The 20,460-nt window shown below is 40.6% G+C and overlaps 1 protein-coding gene and 1 long non-coding RNA gene across 3 annotated transcripts in view; both read right to left on the bottom strand.

Moving 5' to 3' along the window:
• Positions 1–1,285: 1,285 nt before the first annotated feature.
• LOC144043518 (uncharacterized) lies at positions 1,286–12,848 on the bottom strand. Its single transcript, XR_013291118.1, has 2 exons — positions 12,472–12,848; positions 1,286–4,478 (listed from the first exon to the last, which is right to left on the bottom strand). It is a non-coding gene; the product is annotated as an uncharacterized LOC144043518 (long non-coding RNA).
• Positions 12,849–16,548: 3,700 nt separating this feature from the next.
• The window catches only part of asic2 (acid-sensing (proton-gated) ion channel 2), a 212,067-nt gene continuing 208,155 nt past the window's right edge, over positions 16,549–20,460 (bottom strand). For both annotated transcript variants that reach the window (XM_077558437.1, XM_077558436.1), the window contains one exon: positions 16,549–19,715. In XM_077558437.1, the coding sequence (XP_077414563.1) occupies positions 19,623–19,715 (93 nt within the window). In that variant the 3' untranslated portion in view covers positions 16,549–19,622. The remainder of the gene's footprint in view (positions 19,716–20,460) is intronic.

Below are 20,460 nucleotides of genomic sequence, written 5' to 3'. Positions count from 1 at the left end.
ACTTTTTTTTTAGCTCAATACCAGTACGAGTATTGTACTCAACTCTTAAGTAGTCACAGATACCAGTACTAAATACTGATACTAGTACATACAATTTCCCAAAAAACAATGATATAAGATTTTGAAGAACGGCCTATATATCCAATTTCCATAAAATTGCATAAAATTAATGGCAAATTTCTATTCTTCTAATTTCTAGTTCCTAATTGTGAAACGGCCATGAAAGGGCGGCCGATTGGCTACTGGTATCGGCCACCATTGTGAGAACTGATGCCTTCAAATAAGGCTGCTTCGTCATGGTCAGCCCTACCTCACATCGGTACGTTCCCCTCCCTAATTTAAAATATGCATATCATATTATATTATTGGTTTTTTTTATTACTTTTTCTGTGATTTGCCTGAGGGTTGATGAACAAAGCCAGGTATAATTCTAGAGCCATTAATTTAATAATAATAATAATAATAATAACAATAATAATACTACTACTAATAATAATGTACTAAAATCAATTGTGATCTTTGTAGATGGGACTAGTAGATAAAAACATTTGTAATCTCATCATTTAGGATGATATATTGAGTTTAAGGCTCAATCCATGGTTAAACAGTCACTTATGCATGCAGCACATAAAGGAATTTTATTATATGAAGTCACAAGGCTGTAGATAATCCGAGTTCACCCTATTACACTGAACCTTAGAATGATGCACTTCAATGGATGGAACTTCATTCATTGAGATGAATGACATCAGTGACAACAGTGGGCCACCACTGGAGGGCAGTAGCACAACAAGAGAAAGCTCTGCTTGTGGTTGAGAAGGACAAAATTAGTATTAAAATATCAGCAACACACTAGCATATTTTCACATTTTTGGCTACCTCAAAGTAAGATGTGCTATCTGTAATCTAATATATTTTGTTCCTTTTGCAAAACCAAGAATGAAAAATGGATTGTAGTTATATGGACGGTTATTTTAATCTCTGTCTGCTCAGCAATGTATTATCTTCAAAATAATAATACGCTGTTGTTAGATCTTTGGCCAGTTCCATCAAGGCCTCACCTACATCAAAGACACACAATGTCATCGGACACACGAAGACATATTGCCTAATTTACTAAAGGTCTGAAAGTTAAAAAAACGGGTGCAATTTGATAGGGGGGGCGTTTTCAGCAAATTCGACATGTTGAATCGGCATCGGGCGTCGGGGGCATTTGATCACTGTGATTGGCTGTTAGCTAGCGAATCAGCACACGGGGCAAGAAGAGCAAGTGACAACGCGGATAAACAGTACTCAACTCAACTTTATGTTTTTTCAAGACAGCACAAGTGAATAATAAAGTCCCCCATAAAGAGGATATGATCATATTTCAGCATGATTTTGGCAAGAAGAGTTGCAAAGTCATTTAAAAAGTCCTTGTATTTTGGAGGACGGTAAATGGCACAGCACAGCACAGTGACAGTTTGGCCGACTTCAAAGACGGTGGCTTCAAAGCTGTGATGGATGTGGTAAATAGACATTGTTTACATTTAAATGCGTTTTTTAAATAATCGCCGTTCCTCCACCTCAGCCCGACGTCCTCGGAACGTCCAAGTAAGCACAGCCAGGCGGTAGTAATTCAACCATAACGGTGAATTCACCAGCGACAGTCCAGGTCTCCGTCAGGCAGAGGAAATCCAAGTTGTTGGAAAGGAAAAACTCCCTCAAAATAAATGTTTTGTTTGTCAATGACCGCAAATTTAACAGCGCAATCCTAATGGGAGCAGCAGCTGTGCATAGCCCTTCCGTCCGGCGGTCTCGAGAAAGCTCCTTCAGAAGCTGGAGGTCGGCACCGCGTTTGCATGGCCGAAGCTTTTCGGGTGAACCGACGACCGTGCGTTCGGGAACTAGAAGGGGACGAAGCTTGTTCCAGCGCCCGTTTTTGCTTCACCAGCTGGCCGCCGCGTTTACCTCGGCGCCGCTGTCAACAGTTGTTTACGTTATATCCCGCCCCCGTAAAGAGGTTGCCTTTAGGAATAATGACTACCGCCGCCGATGGCACAGAGGGGAATTACTTCTCGCGCATGCGCTGAAGGTATGTAATAGTCGTTGTCGGTGCGGTGTGTATTTACGTCATTTTTCTACGCGATGTGCTGACGTCTGGGCCGAGACCACGGGGTAGACGTCAGATTGGTGTATCTAGGCCTTTAGACATAATGACATCCAAGACACAACTGCAAACGGCACTAAAGATACACATTGACACCAAAGACACAATGATGCCAAAGACAATGACATGCAAATCTCTTGTATCAAAGACACACAGTTAGATAAAGGACATGTCTCCTATATCAAAGAGACACAAGGGCAACCTCTCACAAAAGCCACCTCATATCAAAAACAAGCATCATCGTGAAAGCCAACATCAAAGACACAACATCAAAAAAAAACATGGGGGCATCAAAGAGCAGATCAGCCTCAGGCACAATACCTCAAAGTGGCATCAAAGATGCACAATGGCACCAAGAGACAGCGACACGAAAGACACAAGCACAGACAGTGACATCAAAGCCATATCATGCTCTTTATCAAGGACACATAATGACACAAAGGACACATTTACATCTAAGACACTCAACAACACATAATGGCATCAAAGACAACGTGATAAAAGCCACCTCATATGTCAGACAAAATTGCAGTGAAAAAATGTCAAAGACACAACAACATCAAAGAGACAGAGTGGCATCAACACTCAATGACACCAGACACATCATGATTTCAAAGACACGATAACATCAAAGTCTCAATGGCATCAAAGAGACACATTGACAAAAATATCTCATACATCAAAGACATATAATGACCTAAAAAAACCATCAATGGTATAAAAGACAATAATGTCAAAGGCATATTGACATCAAATGCCTTTCATGTTTGTTACCTAGCAACCTATTTTCCATTTGTTTACTCATGAGATTTTCCCGCCATTAATTCACGGGCTCTGTTTTACCCTCACCTTCTTCAAACTATGTTTGGTTGTGTTGCAGCCAGTCAAGCCGTTTCATTTGTTGATAGATGAAGATTATTGTGTGGTAACAGCTGGCATATGTTGACGCCTAAGAGACATCTGCTGCTTGCAACAAAAGCAAAATGAGTGTTGAGTAATGATAAAGTCAACACATTGAAAATCAAAGTGTCCTGCTGCCAATATTGCTTTTGGGAGACGATTCCATGAATCATTGATGAACGTGCAATGGACCAAACTCACACAACATCACACATTAAACTTTACAATTGGAAATAATGGAATCAGAGATTGTCGATTTCCCAACAGCTTAAGGCAAGTTTCAATGGGAGACTTTTTCATTCCATTTGAAATGAAATTGAAGCCCAAATGTCCAATGTTGTCCAAATGACTACAATGCATAAATGATGAGCATCAAAAGCACATCAGTGTTTTGTTGGTTGCTGTGTCAAGTTGCCGTGAGAGTCAATCAGTAAATTGTTTTCTTAAAGAATGTTCATTTATGTTTACATTTGAGAATATTTAAAATCACAAAATCTTGCTTATCGTGTGTTAACCAAGGCTTGAAATAAATGTATTTTTTTGAGGAGCAGTTTTGCCAATCAATGCTCTCATTTGGGGAGCAACTTTCTAACTTGGAGGAGTACGTTTTTTTGGTGTTTTTGTTTCTTAAATTTACACATTGTTTACAGCAGCAAAATAGATTTTGTTGTCCATAAATAGGCTACATTTAATTTTTTGGAGAAAGCTTTGCTTTGATGTAATTTTATAAAATAAAGTTTATTAAAAAAAATATTCCTTCATTTATTTGATGTATATTTAGCTACAAAATAATTTAAAGTACAAAAAACAAACCTTAACTATTTTCAGTTGAACTTTTTATAATTTTCGCCTTTAACTTTTTCTGTTTTTAACACGAATCACTCCAAAACAACACAACAAAGTCTAAAATAAAATATGCAACACAAAAAGACAAAAAAAAAAACAGAATCCCAATAACTTTAGCATCAGCTCGGAGGAGCTGATCTTGTTTCTTCTGCTGGAAAATACCAATGTTCTGTTTCGGAGAAGATTCTCTTAATAGAACAATGCACAGTCTCCACCTATCATAGAATATGTGTTCCTTGTTTTTTTCATTGCAGACAAGCGTGTTTTCTCTCTTGGGAGGTCTTTTTGGTGCTAGCTGCTGAGAAAGCAAACGGTAAACATACCTGCTCAAATGACTCGCTGGTATTTGGTTTTTATTCAGCTGCTGGCCCATTTGCACCCACGAAATATGGAGAACACATTTAGGTGCCTTTGATGACATTTTTCATGTAAATCCCTGTCACTTACATGTTTGACACCAACGTAGGCATTCTTCTGGATTCCTCCCGGACTCGGAAAACTTATGAAGAAAACTCCCTTCATTCGATCCCGGTCACAACTTTGCCAGTCACATATCGGCAGACACCAAAGCAGCAGAGGTTTGCTGTAACCATAATACGTCTGTTAAGGATATTTTCGTTGAAATAGCGAGTCTGTTCACAAGTTTTGGCTTCTACAAAATACACTTCTCTGCCTGTGTACTGCTCCGTAGTTTGTCCGAAACTAAAATGGCCGCCGCGCATACCCAGTGCGCTGTTCTAAAAAATGGTAGTTTGGACAAAATTGTGACAAGCCCTATTCCCCGTTCATTTAAATGGCCGGGCTACCAGTGGTTCGAATCCCCCATTCATTCTTATCGGCGGCCTATCAGGGGTCCGAAATCCCTATTCATTTTTTGAAAGGCTGGGCACCAGGGGCGAACGGACATAGTCGTTTTATTTCCACATTCATTTAATGGGTCCAAATCCCCCATTCATTCGTATGGGCGGGCTACTAGGGGTCCGAAATCCCCCATTCATTTGAATGGCTACCAGCGTCGATTCAACTTAGTCGTTAGAATTCTACATTCATTTTCATGGCCAGACTACCAGTGGTTCGAATCCCCGATTCATTCGTATTTGCGCGCTTCCAAGGGGTTCGAAATTAGTGATAGACCAATATGTTTTTTTTTTAAGGGCCGATACCTGATACCGATTATTAGTAGTCAAGGATGCGATAATCGATATTTCAAGATGTTGTTCATTTGCAGTAAAAGAGAAAATATTTGCGTCAAATAAAAAAAAAACGTTGTTGAAATGTCATTAAGCAAGCTTGTTCAAACAACTTCTCAATTTTTCAACACTTTGAAGATTTTTCTTTTTTTTTTTTTTTTTTTTTTTTTTTCTTTTGGGAGATCTCAGTATTGATCATTTGAAATGTCATCATCATTGTTCTCCCTTTTTTTTTTTTTTTTTTGTATGTGTGTTTGTGCGTGTGTGCGTGCGTGTGTGTGTGCGTGCGTGCGTGCGTGCGAAAAAAAATAAAAATAAATAAGAATTCCCATACCGTTCACCTAAACCGAACACTTCAAAATCCAGCCAGAGTCGTGGGGCCGCCAGGAGACCCAAAGGGGGACCAAAGAAAAGAAAGAAAAGCGAAGCCCAGCACCGACCAGACACCACCCACCGGGCCACTAACCTTCACCAACCCCAAAGACATCCCAACTCCAACAAATCAGGGAAACCTCAAGGGCCCAAAGGAGAAACTGAGGAAAGGTAGAAAGGACAGACGAAGCAGAGTGAGATCCACAGACACCAGCCTCCACCGAATCAATGACCTGAGGGAGAAACAAATTGTGTCTGAGTCTCGATAGATGCTGGTGTGGTGGATCTAGCATGCATGAAAATCTCCACCAAAGAGGGGAGCCGTCGACCTCCGCCAGGACAGAGCAAGCGCAACACCTCAGGGCCCCCCAGGCCGCGGCCGCGCCAAAGGACGACCCCCGGGCCCCGCAGGGGCCACCGGCCGGAGAGCAAACCCCGGAGCAGGAGCGCCCCCCACCCCAACGCGGCCCGCGCCCCCAACCCAACGCAGCAGGACGGGGCACTGCAGGCCCACCAGGCACCCCACCGGCCCACAACCCCCGCTCCCCCCGCGACCCCCACCCCCGCCACCCACCCCAACCCAGCCCCAACCGCCCCCAGGTCCCCAAATCCCCAGACACCCTCCCCACCCCAGCACCCCCCACCCCGGCACCCCCACCACCACCCCCCCACCAACCAAGCCGCCCCGCCCCCCGCCCCCACCCCCACCAACCGACAGCCCCCCAGCCCCCGACCCCAGACCCCGGGGACACACCGCACCCAGGCATCCGCGCCGAAGAGGGGGCCGGGCAGAGGAGCGGAGAGGGCACCCGCGCCCACCCCACCACGCGGAGGGACGGAACACCAGGGGCAGAAGGGGAGATGGGGGCACCGGAGGACGGGCGGCATCCCCGAACCCCAGGCCCAGCGGGGAGAGGCCCCGGTCGTCACCCCAACGATCAAAGTGAAAAACTAACCCTGTTACTAAGTTCGCCAGCTCGCCGACTGGCGAACTCTACCCCTAAACCGTGTGTGTGACACCACCCAGTGTATATACATAAGTGTGTGTGTGTGGTGCATTAAAATTGGGGGCAGGTGAACCGGAGCAGAGGGAAATGATATCCCCCCCTGCTCCGATCCATCCGCCCCCCAGGCATGTCAATGAGCGTATGTGGTGCATTAAAATAAATTAATGGGGGGGGGGGGTGCACACGGACAGGCGACCGCAGCACTGCTTCATACCGCGGCCGCCCCAACCGATGCCCCCCCCCCCCCCCAGTTGTGTGGTGCATTAAAATTTGGAGGGGAGCTGCAGGGCGGAGACGGTGTCTCCACCCCACCCCACTCCCCCCCAAAGTGTGTTATGTGCCCTAAAATGTATTGTGCAAAACTAGTGCAGTGAGTTAAGAGGAGCGACCAGCTGGGGCCCCCCCCAACCGGGCGGGGGGGGGGAGGCGCACCCGCCCACCAAAACCCCCACCCACCCCACCGGGACCCCGGCGGGGCTTGCCCCCCGGATACCGGGGCCCGCCCGAAGTGCCCGGAGGCCCACCGGAGCGGGGCGGGCACAACACCAATCCCGCCCACTCCCCCGGCTCCCGGAGCGCCGAGACCCGGGCCACGGACGGAACCCCTGGCCTAGGGGAGGGGGAGGAGGGCGGACAGGGGAGGGGGAGGGGACGGGGGAAGGAGACGACAGGAAGGGCAGGAGGCAGCAGCAGGGCCGCAGAGAGAGGGGGAGAGGAGGAGGAAGGGCGACGAGGGAGAAGGGACAGGGAGGCGGAGGACGGGCGGGGAGAGGTGAAGAGGGAGAGGAAGCAAGGGGGAGGAAGGGGGAGGGGAGAGGGAACCACGGGGCACCCCGGCGGCCCACAGGCCCCGACCCGCGTCGCCGGACCCAGAGCGACGGACCGCGCCGGGGCGGCGCCGCCCCGGACACCAGGGAGAGCCCCGCAACACAGCACCCACCACGAGACCCAGGGAACGACCAAGACGCAGCCGCCACCCAGCAGCCAACAGAGGGGCAGACCCGCCCACGCCCAGCCAGGGGGGACAGCACCTGTAGCGTTAGTCCCCTGGCATGCAGTGAATCCGAATATTAGCCTTTAGTGCCCATTGGAGGTGAATCTGTTCGATCCTGTTGGCAGCAACTGGGTTCCTGACTATAAAAACACAACCATTAGTAACAAACTGCCAAATGCAGAGACATCAATGTAAGTTATCACAATGTGGTGGCTCTCGCTAACAGGCAGAATTAAATAACCAGAATTAGGTTAAAATATTCTATATACGTAGACCATATTTCTATGAATTTTGATATTTGTTTTTTATTTGAGGCCGATATTTTTTCCATTAAAATGTGATTTATAAGGAGGTTAGACCATTGGTCGATATTCAGAGTTTGTTTATTTTTCCAGTTAACAAGAATTGTTTTTTTAGCGATAGTAAGGGCTACAAGTGTAGATTGAAATTGTTTATGTGGTAGGTCAGTTGTTGTTAGGTCACCTAGCAAACACAAGTTTGGAGATAAAGGTATCCTATAGTCCAAGATAGCGGAAAGTTTTTCTAAGACTTTAGTCCAGAAATACATAACCGGGGTGCATAACCATAAAGCATGAAAATAAGTGTCTGTAGTGTTTTGTAAACACTGGAGACAAATGTCGGAGTCGGAGAGGCCCATTTTCTTCATCATATATTGAGTAATGTATGTTCTATGGATTATTTTGTATTGGATAAGTTGTAAATTTGTGTGTTTTGTCATTTTAAATGCATTTTCACAAACTTGAATCCAAAAGTCAGATTCCGGAGCTATAGACAAGTCTGTCTCCCATTTTAAGATGGGTAAAGACATTTTATCCGTATATGAAAGTAACTTATATATTTTTGAAAGTTTTTTTGTTGTTGTCGGAGAGAGCTTGGTAATATCTTTAGCTAAGCCAGGCGGTTGGAGCGTACCCTGAAGTGTTGGAATTTGTTTCTTTATCATATTTTTAACTTGCAGATAATGTAAAAAATTTCCGTTTGTTATTTTGTATTTTTGGAGCAAAGATGTATATGATATAAACATATTATCTGAGAAGAGATGGTGAAGATGTGTGATTCCTTTCTGCTCCCACACACCTAAATAAAACGTTTGGTTGTTAATTCGAAAGTCAGGGTTATGCCATAGGGGAGAAAGCCCACAGGGCTCCACTTGGGCTTTTGTAATTTCTAATGCCTTCCACCAAGCAGTCAGGGTGGCGGAGATCATTGGGTTTTTAAAACAATTATGTCGCTTAATCGATGTTGTAATAAAGAGTAAATCTAGAAGTCTGAGGTTATTACAATCCTTCTGTTCTAGTTCCAGCCAACAGTTAGTATCTCTGTTGGGTTGTGCCCATAGAACGATATATTGTAGCTGGTTAGCTATATAGTAGTACATAAAATTTGGTGCCTCTAGGCCACCTTTGGATTTACTTTTCTGAAGAGTAGATAGACTAATCTTTGCTTTTTTTTTTTTCCAGTAAAATTTTGTAACGGCTGAGTCCAACAACTGGAACCATTTAGCCGTAGGTTTAAATGGAATCATTGAGAAAAAATAGTTTATTTTAGGTAAAACTTTCATTTTAACGGTGGCTATTCGTCCTATTAAAGAAATAGGAAGATTATTCCAGCGTTCCAAGTCACTATGAATGTTATCCAGAAGTGGAGAAAAATTTAAATGAATTAAATCAGTTAATTTAGGTGAGATTTTTATGCCTAAGTATTTTAAATTACCTATAGGAAATGAGTAATGTGGGTCCTGGCTTGCAGGGTTCCATGAATTTTCTGTAATAGGTAGAAGTGTTGATTTTGTCCAGTTAATAGAATAATCTGACAACTGTGAGAATTTAGTTATTAAGTTAAATACTTCCCCTAACGAAATCGCCGGGTTTTCTAGATAAAGTAAAATATCATCGGCATATAGATTAATTTTATGTTCTGTTACCCCAGAGTGAATTCCTTGAATCCTTCTTTCCTGGCGTATGGCTATTGCAAGTGGCTCGATAAATATTGCAAATAATAAAGGGGATAGTGGGCATCCCTGTCTTGTGCCTCTCTGTAAAATAAAGCGCTTAGATATAATCCCGTTAGTAGTAACTGTAGCTTTGGGAGAATCATATAATACTGACACCCAGTGGATAAATGATTTCCCAAAGCCAAATTTATTTAAAACAGCAAAGAGGAAGGACCAGTTAACTTTGTCAAAAGCTTTTTCTGCATCCAACGATATAATAACTGCCTTCTTATCATGCCGCTGTGACATGCTAATAAGGTTAAAGAGCCTCCTAATATTATTAGTAGAGTGGCGATCTTTAATAAAGCCTGTTTGGTCGCTATGAATAATTGTCGAGATTACTGTTTCTAATCTAGATGTGAAAGCCTTAGTAATAATTTTGATATCAGTGTTAATTAGTGAAATCGGACGGTAACTTGATGGAAGGGTGGGGTCTTTTTCTGGCTTTAATAAAAGTTTAATTGCTGCTGTATTCATGTGTGGACGTATGTAACCATTAGTTTTAATTTCTGTTACTACTCTTAAGAATAGCGGAGCAAGCATTAACCAGTAGTGCTTAAAAAATATAGCCGGATAACCATCTGGGCCAGGTGCCTTGCCATTAGGCATACTATCTAGAGCACTGTACAACTCGTTTATAGTAAGTGGCGCTTCTAACATATCTTTATATTCAGTAGTTAACTGAGGCATATTTAAGCTACTGAGGAATGCCTCAATATGCTCAGGGTTAGGTTTGTTAGTTTCTGAGTATAGGTTGCGATAATAGTTATAAAAAATTTGATTAATTTCTTCTGGTGATTGTGTACATTCACCAGTTGTCCCTTTAATAGCCGTTATAAGAGATTTTTCCCGATTGCGTTGAAGTTGGTTTGCAAGAAATTTACCTGATTTGTTATTATATTCAAAGTTGTTGTATCTCAATTGTTGTATTATAAACTCTGTCTTTTTAGTTAGCATATCGTCTAACTGTATTTTTGTATTTTGTAAGTCAGTCCATATTTGGTCATTTGGGTTTATTGCGTATTCATCCGTCAGTTGTTTAATTTTATCTTCCAAGTCATTTTCAAATTTTTGATCCTGTTTCTTTTTATAAGATGAATATGATATAATTTTACCTCTAATTACTGCTTTCCCAGCTTCCCAGAGAAGAGATGGCGATAGGCCTGGAGAGTCATTTATTTCCAAAAAGTCTGCCCACTCTTTCCTTATAATTTTATCAAACTCTGCATCGTTTAGAAGAGAGATGTTAAAACGCCATGTTGGTGGTGGTTTAAAAGTATAATCAACTTGTAGGGAAAGTGAGACTGGTGCGTGGTCGCTAATAATAATAGGATGTATTTTTGTAACAGTTTTATCAGCAATAGAGTTATTTGTAAGAAAATAATCAATTCTTGAAAAAGACCGGTGTACAGCGGAAAAGAAGGTAAATTCCTTCTTATTTGGGTTTTTAAGTCTCCAGCTGTCGACGAGGCCAAAATCATCCATATATTCCCCTATTACTTTAGTAGATTGTAATCGCCTTATACATGTTGTGTTATTAGAACGGTCTATTAATGGATTTAAGACTGTGTTAAAGTCTCCTCCAATAATAATAGTAGAGTTCGCTGCTAAATCAAACAGCTGAGAGAAAAATTCATGGAAAAAGGCCGGATCATCATTATTAGGGGCATATAAATTGCCAAGTGTATATATCTTATTAAATATAGTTATCTGAATAATAATGTATCGGCCCTCTGGGTCTGTTATTGTATTATTTAGAGTAAAGAGTAAATTCTTATGTATGAGTATACAGACTCCTCTTTGTCTGCTGTTATAAGGGGCAGAGTATGCTTGGCTAAAATTCTTATCAATAAGTAATTTTTCTTCAGATTTTTGTAGGTGGGTTTCTTGCAGGAGGCAAATATCTGCTTTTAATTTTAAGAGATGGTCTAAAGTTTTTATTCTTTTTGCCTGTGAGCGAGCGCCACAAACATTCCAGGAAACCAGAACTAATTTATGCATACAAACAATATAGGCTCAGTCCTGTGTAAATATCTGCATAGGCCATTTGTCAATACTGGCATGTTATAGGATAGAATCAAAGTAGTTAGGTGATTTATATAATTTGTGTAAAATATAAGGAAATGTGTAAGTAAATATAACAGTGAAAAAACGGGTAGGGATGTGAAAGTGAAGGACGTTAGTGGGGAGTTAAACAACATTATAATACACCAGTAACTGGTAACCCAAGCGAGATTTTTTTTTTTTGTTTGTTTAAATCTACTTTTAGATATAGTTATGTATTATTATTATATTTATAATATAGCGTAAACATAATGAGTATTCATATTTTAGGTTTTATAACCACATATACATTATATGTATATGTATATGTATACGTATACATCTAATAATCAAACAAAGTTTAGTTCCATCGATGCTAATTAGAACAGCCAGGGAGTGGAGTTGGGGTTCCGGAATAGTTGGCCATCGATGTATAGTTTATCAACGACCATCATAGTCCGTTTACCCTCCTGCCTATTTTGTTTCATTATAGGAAACAGTACCTTTCGCCGCTCATTAATCTCTCTAGGGAATTGGTCATTCATTCCGAATGAGGTCCCTTTAAGCTCCCGTCCTTTACTTTTAACAAATACTTTTTGTTTAAAATGCTCAAATTTGGCGATAATAGGACGGGGTCTATTGCCCCTACGGGCTCCAAGCCGATGTACCCGGTGAAAGGAGATGTTATTTACCGTCTCCTGAGGAATTTTTAACGATGTCGTCATAAATTTTTTTATCTCAACCTCTGGATTGTCAGAGGTGTTCTCGGATATACCTGAGAATATTAAATTATCCTGCATGCTACGGGATTGAACATCCAGAATAGTTTCTTTTAGCATTTTATTTTCCTTTTTAATGGTTTCTAACTCGGCTGAAACAGTCACGAGTGTAGCGTGTATCTCGGCATTGTTGCGTTGGAGATCATTTATTTGTTGGCTGAAGAATTCCATACTTACCTTAAATCCTTTCACCTCCTCGCAGATTAGGGAGAGGACCTCTAACTTTTTATTTATGGACTCCAGCATACTGACCGAGACCTCCGTAGTAGTTAGGTCGTCCGTGTCCGTCGCTGAGTCATTCTTTCTTTTTTTAGAGGGTTTCTTAGACGGTTTCTCGACGGAAGAGTCCTCCATCGCGCAGTTGTAAAAATAACCGTCAATGAAGCGTTCGAGGTCCTCCACGTTGGATGGTATTCCAAATCTGTCGGATGAAAGAGAAAAGAGAAAAGCCAAGATATATGATGGTTAAACTCGAATTAGTTTAGCATAATAGAGCTAGTTCTATCTTAGCAGCAGGGCGCTGCCATGTTGGGGTGTCCCGGTCTCGCTGTAGGTCTCGCGATAATCACAGCATCTCGCGCATGCGTCTCTCTCATCCGTCTGCGCCCTCACCTGTCTGCGCCCTCACCTGTCTGCGCCCTCACCGAAGATTTTTCTTTTAATTATAAATAAAGAATAGAGAGTTTTGTTTAAAAATGATAAAAATTTGCAGGGAGCTACCTGAGTCATCCCCATGTGTTGATCTAAATTAAAAACTAAGCAAGTAAATAACTCCCTAAAGTTTTCTACTGCAAACAAAGTTTTCCAAAATTTCAACATAATTTCTACATTTTAACAAAATGTATTATTATTTTTCTAAATAAAAAGACTAAGGTGTCAGAACTATCTTTTATAAAGTGAAGTGGAAATTTAAATAAATACATAAATGAAAAGTTCCCTGTATGTAACTGATAGATATTGTAACATTTTTAATATTTCATTTTATTTTATTAACCATTGTTACGCATTATTAACATTCCAATTCTTTATATTAACCTTGTCGAAATGTTTTGTGTCCTGTGCAGAGCAAGTGGTGTTGATTTCGGTATTATCTGACCTTAAACTGGGACATACTATTTAGTCTAAAAAAGTTCCTTCTCAGCGTTTTGTGCGAAAACACATTTGGTCCTTGAGAACAGAATCTGTTTTGAACACCCACACCTGACTCTGTTTTCGCCATCGCTCACAGAAAAAGTACCAGAGAGTATGCTTTGTCTACAAATGAAAGAGAGGAGGTCTTTTTAACTATAAGAAACCGTTGTGCACGCGGAAGAGCTACATTTGACGCTCTGAATCCCACCTGTTTAAGTGATGAATTAGAGGCTGTTATTTGTCCAGAGATTCTCTGATTTTTTTATTAAATCATTTTTGCAAAGGTGTATTTTTCTTACATTAAATCTATCTTCATTTTTGGAACACGCAAAGAGGACATAATAATTGTATTCCTCTTTCATAACTGAGCAGCAAATGCATGCGAACGGAGAGAATTTGGGGTCTTTGTCAGGGTTTGTAAAAGGTTTCAAATGATCTTCGCAGACAGTGCAAAATTGTCTGAACATGTTCAAAATTTCTTTGCAACAAGTAAAAACTGTTTCTGAACTTCTTACAAATCCTGATGAAAACCCAAAATTCGCTACGTTCGCAAGCATTCACCACTCAGTGAGATGCCTGCTTTATTAGCTTTCAGATTTGTAAAAAGGCAGATGTCGATATTTGTCAAAATGCCAAATATCAGCACTAATAATCAGCCCGGCCGATAATCGGCCCACCCCTATTCAAAATCCCCATTCATTTTAATGGCTGGGCTACCAGGAGCGAAAGGACTGAGTCGTTTGAGTTCCCCATTCATTTTAATGGTGAGCTACCAAGGGTCCGAATTTTTCATTCATTTCTATAGGCGCAAAGATGGGCAATGAATGAATTTTGAGCATCCGCCATTCGGCAATCATCAATAGTCGGGACACCCTTCCGTCATCAACAATCGGTCAATATTTCAAGCCAAACCACATTGTAATAGTCAATCCATCATATGTCATTGCTAAGCTAAAAAGGCGTCCGTCAATGTTTCCGTCATGCGAAGTGAGCATCTGTCAATGCTCCGTCATTCGTCAATCCACCAGCAAAATGGGACGTCCGTCGTAGACGGATTGCCAAATCTATTGACAGATTGACGAACACTCCCTTCTGGCAATGCCTAGTTCGTCATTTTTTCCCGCCAATTGGCAAATCGTCAACAAAATAGATACCTGTCATTGACGGATTGACGGCCCTGCTGCCATTATTGACGGAATGCCCACCTGGGTATAGGTGGGCTATGACAGAAACAACAGTACTTTTGATTCGGTGTTGGAATCACAGTTTTGCAAGTCAATATTCATTAATGAGGAGCTAATGACCAATTTTGACATGCAAACTGCGACACAAACCCGCTTTTGTCGAGCCTTGACTAACACTGTAGGATTTGTGAAAGATTTATTTAAGACATTTTAATGCCAATTAAGACCTTTAAATTATTATTTTTTTTTTTTTACAAAAAGCACTGTATGAAGCAAATATCATTTTTTAAAATATAATTAATAGATGTAATGCCTTTTTTTAAATGATAAAGAACATTACCTTAAAATTTGCTAGCTTACTTGCCCACGCATAATGGCGAAAAGCCATATACGGGCTAACAAACAACCTCTATTGAGTTGAGTGAAACTCTACTTTTCGTTTGTCTTCATAACTGTATTATTCTGTCACCCGGGGCCGAGTTGCTATGAATTACTATGATGATGCATACCGAGTAATATTTTACATTCCATTCAGTTGTTACCACCGTATGTTTTTCTAAAGTATAATATTATACACAAGAGTGCTATTTTCCAAATGAAAAGATAAACATGTACTTTTTGTTGTTTTGGGGGAAGCTGAAACAGAATTATGGCATTTCAATTCATTTTAACAGGGAAGGACGATTGAGACGCGGCTGTTTTGTGTTAACAACATGTTCATGGAACAAATTGTGACAGGCTCTGGCAAAAGGGTCATGTGACAAAAAAATCCAAATTGAGATATTTATATATTAAAATTCTACACTTAATTCCCTTTAAAATAATATATAATACATTGACATACCTCAAAAATTGACAAAGTTTTAATTTAATGTTGGAAGGTAGAAATCCTTAGTTTCGAAATAAACAGGTTTAAAGTTTTGGTACTTGCATCTTTCCAACGTCCATAGCAACCAACCAGTAAGCTACCTTACGAAAGAGATATGAACCTGAAATTTTCAGGAAGTGTTAAAATATCAGTGGAAAGTCAATTCCAATCGTAGGTAAGGCCATTGTCCGAGATTTGAACCCTTGAAAAGTTTTAAAAGTTTGACCTCTACAACAGATGAAATTAGCCTCAACTTTGAAGATCACATTCAGCTTACAATCCATCTTCTGAGGCAACAGCCAAAGTTTGGTTATTTTATTGTTGCTCCTTGTGGTATTTTTTTTTGCTTAAATTAGGTCATAATACCACAGTGGGAAATTTGATTTAATAATTTTATGGCAATTAAAAAATGATTTGACAATTCAAGTGGCCTGTGACAAGTTTAGTGAAAACTTATCATGGATGTTATATCTCAAATGCTTTTTGTAACACTAAGAAAATGAAAAGTTTTTTTCCTTTGTGTTTTGTTTTATCCCACCACCCCACCCCAAGTAATACACAAGGGACACTTTTGTATTTACAAGTCAATATAGCCTGTGTGCATTCCATCGCGATCATTTTTCATCTTCAAATGAAAATGTGTCATGATGTTTGCGATGCAGGCAGACGGTTCATTTTTGACGCATCGAAGAAGCGGCGTGCAACGACGTCGTATGAAATTGACCACATCGACAAACGATCAAAACATTACATTAGTATTTACAATACATTACATTACATACAAGCAGGGTTGGGAGGGTTACTTTTCAAATGTAATCCGTTACAGTTACAAGTTACCTGCAAAAAAATGTAGTTAGTAACGTAATCCAAGTACCAAAATATTAAAGTAACGTACTGGATTACTTTTGGATTACTCCTATATTGAGTATGCTCATGAAGACAAAATAAAAATAAATACCACCACAATATATATTCTATACAATGTGCCCCTACTATTTGCGAATGCCAAGATTCCACTGTATAAGCAAAAACACACCATAAAAATTAACAAAAGACAACTAGACACAAGTCTAGCAAAAAGTGTCATTTAATGGTTTCACATTGAAAACACACGCACACACACGCGCAGACACACACACACACACACAATGTTCACACACACACAATGTTGGCGCAGTGGCACAAAAACGGCACCCGAGCACAGCGAGCAGTTCCAGGTGGCTCCGACGCATCAACACGAGGCGGAACACATAAACGGCGGCTTTCAAGCGCAGTGGATGAAAAAAACAAAACAAAAAACAGTCAGAATTAAAAGTGCAGTGATGAAATCATTCCGAGCAAGACAGAGGAGACACCATGCTGGGATGATGGTGGAAATTGAACCAAAATAAAAAGGGAAAAAAAACAACACAAAAATGACACAATTATTTCTGATGAAGTGTTGCAGTGTCCCAAAATTGAGCTTTTGCTAAGCCACACCACCAAAAGCTGACTGGCCAATCTTGATTTAGCAAAGAGCAGCAGCCCAGCACAAATGAATGCTACATTGGAAGATTTGTTTTTTTTATTTTTTTTAATATTTATTATTTAAATTAAAAATGTATTTCCTTTTAAATTCTATATTTTTAATTACAAATTGTGTTTTAAAACCTAATTACATTTGTATCTATAAATTAATGTATTCAATTTAAGTGAGTAAAATGAAATCAAAGATATTGATTCCTGTAAAAGGTAATTTTATTTAAACTAAATTATTTAATTGCGATTGGCTGGCAACCAGTTCAGGGTGTAGCCCGCCTACTGCCCGAAGCCAGCTGGGATAGGCTCCAGCACCCCCCGCGACCCTTGTGAGGAAAAGCGGTAAAGAAAATGGATGGATGGATGGAAATTATTTAATTACATTAAAAAAAAGGAGTAAACGTTTTAAATCCTTATTGTGAACTTTATCAATTTATTCAAAATACATAAAAAATAATGACATTAAATATTTTGTTCTTGGAAAAAGTACCCATTTCAGTTTATTGATCATATTACATTTAAAAAACTATTGTTGTTTTCAAATTTAACGGCAGTGAAATGGAGGCTTTTGGATAAAGGCATGTGGCCGTCCGCATTGACCTTTGAATCCTCCTTCTCCAAGTTACGGTACGTAGTGACCTTGTTTTAGCCACAAAATGAAACACTTTGCTCAATGTAAAAACAAAAACAAACCAGAACAATGTCAAACATGTTTCCACAAGGTAACAGTAACTAAAGGCAGGCCGTGTCTCAGTAAAAGCTCAATTGCATCCTCCATTTTGTTTGGCATTGCAAAATCCTCTTAAGCAAAAGTGTCGCCAACACAAATGTGAGTTCAAGAAACACACATATTTACACCATCTTTACAAAAAAACAAAACAAATAAAGCATTCTGTCTGAGCTTTTTGTTTTTTGAGAGACAAATGGTGAAAAGTTGTCAGGGATCTTTTGGTTAATGACTTCATCTCCATCCAACATTTTGTACACTGCTAGCCTTCAAATCACACTCCACTTTGAGTCCTTTGGATAGTAGTGGGAGTGTGGCATCCTGTCAAAGATCCTCTCTGAGGGCGTGCTCACACGAGGCCATCGGAACCACGCTTGGGCCCACTCCACACCCAAAGTCCGGCACGCTTGGACTTCCAAAATGGATTGCTTCCTCTTTTTCAGGTTAACTGGCACCTTGCATAATAGAAATGAAATACGACAACTCCAAATAATATACAGAGTCAAAAAAGTTCACTGCACGCTTGGTCTGAGCACATGCAATGAAAATGTCTAATGCAATGGCTTCTCGTCCATTATGCACAATAGAATTTGGCAGAACTACAAATAATCCAGAAAGTAAAGAAACATTTCAGGTACACTCAGTCCAGTGTGGACGCACAATGTACATTTCTAATGCGATTACTTCAATCACCAGTTATCAATGACAACTGCCATCTTGCACAATAGAAATAAACAGAGTGACTAGAAATAATCTAAAGCTAAAAAAATTACACTGTACGCACATCAGGCAAGGGCACGTGCATGTGTCATTTTATTAATGCAATCACTCCTCTCAATATTTATTACTCATATCCGCTAACTCGCACTATAGAAATCAACAGAACAACTAGAAATAATTCCCTGGCCAAAAAAGTCCACTCAACTCTTAGTAGCTCCCACATTGCCCTCATTTGATTCATGCAATGGCTCCTCTTGCCAGTTTTTCTTCATAACCGCTACCTTGCACAATAGAAATCAGAATGACTGAAACTAATCCACCCGTCAACAAAAGATCACTCAACAATAAAAATGTCCTATCATGTGATTCATGCTATAGCTTCTCTCACCAGTTATTCAGGATAAATGCCACCGTGAACAATAGAAATCAAGAAAACGACTTCAAATAATCCTAAATCCACAAAATCCACAGCATGCCAGCCACGTGTGCAATCAATGTGTGTGTCATATGATTAACATGATTGTTCTTATCACCAGTTAGCAACGAGAATAACCACCTTGCACAATAGAAATCAAAGTAATAACCCACAGTGAAGATAACTTTTCATAAGATTCATGCCATGACTACTCTCGCCAAGAATTTCTGATAACCGCCACCTTGCACAATAGAAATCAAAAGAAGGCCTGGAAGTAAACCATAAAGTAGGAAAGTTGCAGCGTTTGGGTACGTGTAGCATGGCCTACTGTGAGCACGCCCCTGAGACTTTCAGCAGACTGATCCAAAACAAAAGTGCAACAAAATCTTTTATTTACTGTCTGATTGGCCGATTTTCTTTTTCCTCTGTCCAACAAAAAGTAGTGATTCGTCACCCCATTTAAAGCTGTAAGGGGAATCCAGGCTTGAAGCTGTACATTCATAACGTGGGCACGTTAGGAGTCATGCATGCGCTTTGGTGGCTCTCAGTCTTTTTTATTTATTTATTTATTTTTTGCACTGAGGTGTCCATAGAGCCACCAATGGATGCTACTCAGGTGTGTCCCTCCTCGGCCCACCCGCCCCATTTGGCACCCCGGAGGCATAAAACAGTTTTTAGAGCCTCGTGATTGGCTGTCCTGACAATGGACGGAAAGGAGGAGGGTTGTGGGGCGGGTTGTGGGGCGGGGCGTGGCAAGGCGGGCGCTCAGCAGGCGATCTCCTCCAAGGTGGCCTGCAGGGGCACGGCCACGCTGTGGCTGATCGACTCTGAGTGGTTGGCCACAGGATCACAGGAAGTCTAAAAAAGGAGCACACCAAAGGTTATTTAAGTTAACGCAAACACACACAAAAAAAACTCCCCCCCCCCACCCCAAAATTTTATTAACGAAAAAAAATTAAAGAATAAAAAAGACACTTTCATAAAAAGTATACATTACAAAAATTTGCAGTATAGTCAAATTGTATTTTCTAATAAAAATAATTGACTACAGTGTAATACTTGATAAACACAAAATAAAAAAAAATTAAAAATACTCAAATTTGTATTTCTTGAACACCCCCCAACTCATTACAAAATATGAATTGGAAGAAAATTGAGTTTCATTTTAACAAACATATTGTGAATGACTTCATTAAAAAATAGTTGAAGTTAGGCATTTACCAGCTAAAATAAACTATTAAAAAATACATTATTTTAATTTCTAACTTTATTATTCTTATATATACAGACGCTCCCCTACTTACGAACATTCGAGTTGCGAACAACGGTACATACGAACATTTCTGCGCGTACAGTATGTCGAAAAATGTTCGGGAAGAGATGCTGTAAGTTAGATTTTGTATTGCGCGTAGTGCTTCTTTCCGCCGCTAATACCGACGCTTGGCGCTGTGAGAGCTCATTGGAGGCTGAGCAACGTGGCGAGGAGGAGGAGGAAGAAAACGCCGGTCCCCATGAAGCAGGAAATAACTTTTGAAGCCGATTCCAGCGACGACGAAGAATCTCTCATGATATAAAATCCTCCTCTTCCTCCTCCTCCATCATC

The sequence above is a fragment of the Vanacampus margaritifer genome, chromosome 2 (assembly GCF_051991255.1).
Source record: "Vanacampus margaritifer isolate UIUO_Vmar chromosome 2, RoL_Vmar_1.0, whole genome shotgun sequence".
NCBI lineage: Eukaryota > Metazoa > Chordata > Actinopteri > Syngnathiformes > Syngnathidae > Vanacampus > Vanacampus margaritifer.
The sequence above is the reverse complement of the archived record's forward strand: the minus strand, read 5'-3'. Positions and strand labels throughout refer to the sequence as shown.